The sequence below is a fragment of the Dasypus novemcinctus genome, chromosome 4 (genome assembly GCF_030445035.2).
Source record: "Dasypus novemcinctus isolate mDasNov1 chromosome 4, mDasNov1.1.hap2, whole genome shotgun sequence".
Classification (NCBI taxonomy): Eukaryota; Metazoa; Chordata; class Mammalia; order Cingulata; family Dasypodidae; genus Dasypus; species Dasypus novemcinctus.
This window is the reverse complement of record NC_080676.1, coordinates 168,008,845-168,014,817: the sequence shown is the minus strand read 5'-3', so window position 1 is coordinate 168,014,817 and position 5,973 is coordinate 168,008,845. Positions and strand designations below refer to the sequence as shown.

Sequence of the window (5,973 nt, the reverse complement as noted above, 5' to 3'; positions counted from 1 at the left end):
CTGTGGGAAGTCTTTCCTCTCCATCCACAAGCTGAGTGGACAGATGATAGGGCATGGACAGTGAGCATGGACAGTGAGCGTGGACAGTGAGCGTGGACAGGTGAGCGTGGACAGTGAGCATGGACAGGTGAGCCTGGACAGTGAGCGTGGACAGTGAGCGTGGACGGTGAGCGTGGACAGGTGAGCCTGGACGGTGAGCGTGGACGGTGAGCGTGGACAGGTGAGCCTGGACAGTGAGCGTGGACGGTGAGCGTGGACAGGTGAGCCTGGACGGTGAGCGTGGACGGTGAGCGTGGACAGGTGAGCCTGGACGGTGAGCGTGGACGGTGAGCGTGGACAGGTGAGCCTGGACAGTGAGCGTGGACGGTGAGCGTGGACAGGTGAGCCTGGACAGTGAGCGTGCACGGTGAGCGTGCACGGTGAGCGTGGACAGGTGAGCCACCATCCCAAGGGGGAACAGGTGTGGGAGGGAACAATATGAGGCCCGGAACCAAGGGTCACTGTGGAACTCCCGGGAGTCACCGGGGTGAGAAAAAGAATCACCGAGGTTGCCCAAACAAGATAGAATGCATGTGTGTGCAAATGTATGCATAGATGTGCTCTACAGAGGTAGATAACGGATGTGCAGGCACACACATGCACACACCACACGCTCACATATGCACATATGCATGCATATAGAAACGCACACATGCAAGTCTATCTGCTTAAGTACATGTCTGTCTGCACATAGCAGGCACATATGTGATGCATGTGTAAATGCGTGTTTGTATGCATACATGCATGTGTGCACGTGTAAAACATCCTCAGCGAGCTGGCGGACGTACTTAGAAACCCTGGGGCTCCTTGGGGCTAGAGGGGGAGTTTCTTGGTCGAGCAGCGTTTGCAGCCGGAAAGGCAGGCTCCAGGGGCTGGATTCCGAGGTGGAGAGGGTCCCGCTGTGCGCCTTCCGGGGACCGCAGCAGCCAGCGCCTCGAGGTGGCCCCAGTACCCAGGAGTGCAGCCGCGCACAGCCTCCGGGCCACGGTGTGTGCATGTGGGGGCCCTGGAAGCTTGGGGGGGGGGCGGGGGCAGGGGTCCGCAGGCAGTGCTGGTGGTAGAGGTCCGTGAGGGCTGGGGTGGGGGGTCCGCAAGTGCAGACCCCGGCAGGCGCACAGAGCGGCGGAGACGCAGACGCGGCTCACAAGCTTTATTGGACACGGGGCGCCCCAGGGCTCACAGTCTGACGGTCCAGCGTGGGGGAGTGGCGCGGGGCGAGGAGCCGGGGCAGGCGGGGAGCCTTGGCCGCCACCCGCGAGCAGGGCCCCGGGGGCGCGAGGTGGGGTAGCCGAGAGCGCTCCGCGCCGCGCCGGGCGGGCACCGGGTGCAGGACGCGAGCGGGAAGCAGCGTCCGGACCGACCGGGGCCCCGAGGAGGGGCTCGAGGGGGCTCAACGGAGAGGCTCATCGGCGCTGCCCGGGGCCCCAAGGACGGCGTGGAGGGCAGGGGCTCGGCTGCGGGCGTGGGCAGCTGGAGAGCAGGGCCGGGAGCGGGAGCACCGAAGACCGAGGGGGCCAGGGCTGCGCCGGGACCCCCGGGAGGGGCTGGGGGCGGCACGGCAGGCTGGGGCGCCCACCCCGCCCTCCCTGGGCTGAGACCCGCTCCCGCCGGCGCACGAGGGAGCTGCCTGCTGGCGCGGAGAGCGCGCGCGCGCGCGCGCGAGTGGGCTCGGAGCCTGCTCTCCTGGGCGTGGATCGGCGCCGCGAGCCGGGGGTGGGGGCTCGAGACGTCTAAGTGCCGGGGGCGCGGCGGGCGCGGGGCGGCGCCGGGGGCGGCGCTAGCAGATCCAGCGGATGAACCTGTCGAAGAAGCGCGGCTGCACCAGGCTCTCGTAGTCCGGCTCGCGGAAGACGGCGGCCGCGTCGCCCAGGCTGATCTGGCCCAGCACGTCCGCGTCCACGTCGCCGCCCACGGCCACCACGGTGGGCACCACGTTCTGCTTGCGCATGGAGTGCACCGCCTCCGCCAGGCTCTCGTTGCCCGTGACGCCGTCGGTGAGGAACACGAAGGCCAGCTCCGCGTGGCGCCGCGCCCCGCCCCGCGCGCCGCGCACCACGTGGTTGATGGCGTGCACGATGCCGGCGCCCACGTGCGAGAAGGAGTTGAGGTAGCGCGCGCTCTCCAGCGCCTCGTGGATGGCCGTGAGGTTGGAGGTCAGCGGGAAGGCCACCTGCTGCTCGCGCGGCCCGCCGTACTGCAGCAGCGCCACGCGCGCGTTGAGCGGGTCGTCGTCCCTGCGCGCCAGCGTCAGCCGCCGCGACACCTGCTCCACGAAGCGCTGCGCCTTCCGGAAGTTCTGCTCGCCCAGCCGCTCGGAGCCGTCCAGCAGGAAGACGATGTCCACGGGCCGCTGCGTGCACTGGGCCACGTACAGCTCTGGGGGGAGAGACGCGCGGTGGGGCCAGGCCCGCCTGGCCAGGGTGCTAGGAGCCCGCAGAGTGCCCCCGCCGCGTGCCCCCCAGAACGCCGTGTCCCCGGCCCAGGACCCTCCGCAGTTCACCTGGAAGTGTGACCCACAAGCACCTCCCCTTGGTGTCCTCCCACAGGACACGCCCCCAGCTGGGGGCGGAGACCCCCAGGGGCAAAGGTCTCTACTACTGCCCCAGGCCCTCCTGTGGAGGGGCCCGTAAAGCCTCAGCCCCAGAATTCACCACCCACAGAGGGGGCGCACCTGTGAGGGAGGGGGCGCGCCTGTGAGGGAGGGGGCGTCACCACCAGCACTTCAAGTTTTGTGAAGACCCTCAGCCAAAACCTAACAGGTCGGGGGCCATGTGGGGCCAGACCACGGGCCAGGGTGCCGCCTGCACATCACGGCACCCAGCTGGGCCCTCCTCACCAAGATCAGCCGTCCGCTCGCCCCGCGTTGCCTGAGGTTCAGACGAGATGGGCAGTCCCCCTCCCAGCTCCCCAGTTCTGCAGCCCCCGGACTCCCCTCCTCAGGCCACCAAATGGCCTCGGGTCACAGCCCTGGTACGCTGACCCCGGGCAGGGAGTCTCACCAGGAACGGGCTTGACCGGTGGACGCACGCGGCTGAGGACGCCACCTGGGGCGAGCGGTCCCCGGAGGCGAGTGGTGTCTACCTGCCCAGGTGCCCGCAGCACAAACAGGTGGGCCAAACGCGGTGCCACCACTGAGCCACAGCAAATCGCTCAAGTTCCGTGTGCTTTTCTGCACTGACGAAATGTGGGTACGCTGCCCAAGCCCACAGATCCCCGCGGGCTTACCGCACGGCGAAAGCAGAGGGCGCGTTTGCTGCAAACAGGCTTCTTTTTAATGAGCTTATCGACAACGTAGCTTATTTTGGCAGCGGCGCAGCTGCCCAGCACCTTTGCAGCAGGTCAGCACAGCTGGCACCGCCTAGTAGGTCTCTGTGCCGCTGGACTCTCCAAGTTCCAGCAAAACCAACCTGCGTTTTCACTGTCATCACTACCTACTCAGAACACCATCGGCGGTGACTGGCTGTGGAGGCAGCTGGAGACGGGGGGCGGGGGTCTGGGGACTGTCAAGCAGACCACCAAGGGGGCGGAGGCCGTGGGCAAAGTGGGTGCTCTGGGCTGTCCGTGAGGGTCCCACAGGTGGCAGGGAGGGCCAGGAGGAGCCCTCCCCTGTTCTTGGGCGTGGCCACATGAGGCCAGCCAAGGTTGGGTCTGGGGTCCTCTCACCAACAGTGCCCCCAGAGGCTCAGACGCCCGGCGGCTTTGCCCAAATGGGTGTTCAGATGCCCGCGGCGTCCGAGTGCCGGGGCTTGGAGCACCCAGCCCTGCCCCGCCCACATGGGGGGGCGCCCTGAGAACCGTGTGCCCATGGCACCTGGCGCAGGGGCCCCCTGGGGCCTGGCTCCCGGGCCAGCCTCAACCGGGAGGGAGACGTCTGGGGCGCTCAGGGTTGCCTTCCTCTCCCCTGCCCCGCTGGGCTGGGGCATCTGCGGGCTGAGTGATGCCCCAGAAGCTGCCACTGTCACTGAGGGAAAGGGCTCTCTCGATGAGAATGGGTTGAGGGCTTTGAGATGGAGAGGCGTTCCTGGAATATCTGCGGGTCCCTAAACCCCTCCCGGTGAGCTACCCAGAGGGGCAGCCACGGGACGGGGGAGGCGGGGGGGGGGGTGACGCAGCCCCGAGCTCGGGGAGCCCCAAGGCTGGAACCTCTGGAGGGGGCGTGGCCCCAACCCCCTGCCTTTGGACCTCCGGCTTCTGGAAGGTGAGGGGCCAGTTCCTGCGTTTTAAGCCCCCCGCTCTGTGGCACGCTGGGACGGCGGGCCCCGCACGCCCACACGGCGCCCCGGCCTCAGCACAGCGCCAGCGCGGTCTCGGGGTCCCCCACGATGTCCCTGTGCACCAGCTTAAAGGTGTCAATGAAAAGCTCCATCCAGTCCTGCCGCTCCCCGCCCGTGGCGAACTTGGCCCGCTCGGCCGTGTACACCAGCACGGCCACCAGCCTGGAGTAGGCCGCGGGGTCCTGGGTGAGCTCCGTGGCGTTTAGCAACTGCCGGATCAGGGGAATGGTCCTGGGGAAAGACGCGTCGGGGCCCTCTTCCGTGCGGAGGAAGGAGACCGGGGGCGCGCCGCTAGGCTCCGGTCCATCTGCAAGGGAGCGTCCAGAGGAGGCCGTGAGGGCGCCGGGGCCGCCCTCCGCAGCCGACGCAGGGCGGCGGGGAGGGGCGCGGGGGCCAGCAGCGAAGCTGGGCAGAAGGCCGGGCTCGCCAGATTTGCAGCACCTGCCAGGGCGGGCGAGGGCGCTGGGGCCAGGGGCGTCTGAAAGCCTGCGCCAGAATCACGCCTGCTCCCTGCCCACCGCCACACGCTTACTTTATTCTGAAATTTTGAATAACCTCCCGGGAGGGCGGGTCCTGGGAGCTCAGCTGGAGGTGCTTTTCTCAAGGGGGTCGGGGGCCGCCCCGCTCCCCGCGGCCTGCCCCTCCGGGCCAAGCGTGCTCGCTGCCCAAGCGACGGCTGGAACCGGCAGGTTCTGGGCCCCTGGGCTCGGCTCGGGGCTGGGGCCGCCTCGCGCTGGCGCAGACCCTGGCTGGCCGGCCTGGTCCACCCCTGGTGGGCAGAGGCCCGGGGCCAGTGCAGCCAGACCCCCCCGGGCCGGGTCTCAGCGCAGCGCCTGGGCCTTGGGGAGGCGGGCTTTGGCCTTGGCCCACCACGATTCTGGGCGGCTCCAGGGGCAACGCCAGCACCAGCCCAGGGCCGTGGCGAGCCCACATGGGCGGCCGAGACTGGCCCCCGCCCCCTCCCAATCTCCAGCGGCATCCCCGACGGCCACGCCTGGCTGTGAGGGACACCTCCCGCGGCTTGGCCGTCGCAGGCCCGGACGGGACGGTGTTAGCGGAGCCTGCGCCGGGAAACGCACCCGACCGCGCAGACACCACGCGCGCAGGCCGAGAGCACCCCGTCCCCCCCGAGCTCCCGCTCCCCAGCGCAGGTCCGGGGACCCTCAGGGCACTGGAAAGGTCCCAGCAGGAAGGTCAGACGGTGCTCGGGCACCCGCCAGGCCGCCGCCCGCCCGTGCACCCGCCAGCGCACCAGTCTTCACTTATTATAAACACAACTATGCCCGGGGACACGCGCACCCCCGAGAGGGAGAGCAGGCGGCGCAGACGCAGCCATGCAGCTGTGCCGCCGGCGAGCTTGATGCGCGTGCCGGGGGTGGGGGGAGGCCCCACCCGGGGGGAGGCTGCGCAGCCAGGGGCTCCTCCCCTGGAGCTCCTCGGCCCACCGGCCTGTGAAACCGCCTTGGGCAAGCAGGAGCCAAGCACAGCACCCCCCTATGTGCCAGGTGAGCCAGGACGGCCCCCAAGGGCTGCCAGGTTACAGGGCCCATGACGCCACCCCAGGCCCAGCCCTGCCCTGGTCCTGTCCATGGTGCTGGAGGATGAGCCCAGGGTCCTGGAGGCCCAGCCCGAGAAATCTGCCCGTGGGCCACTGAAACCA

The 5,973-nt window shown here is 69.0% G+C and overlaps 1 protein-coding gene across 1 annotated transcript; it reads right to left on the bottom strand.

Moving 5' to 3' along the window:
* Positions 1–1,174: 1,174 nt before the first annotated feature.
* LOC101422200 (collagen alpha-2(VI) chain) lies at positions 1,175–2,686 on the bottom strand (the record flags this gene model as incomplete). Its single annotated transcript, XM_058296501.1, has 1 exon — positions 1,175–2,686. A coding segment is annotated over one exon (870 nt), but the record flags the coding sequence as incomplete, so codon positions are not given.
* Positions 2,687–5,973: the final 3,287 nt, after the last annotated feature.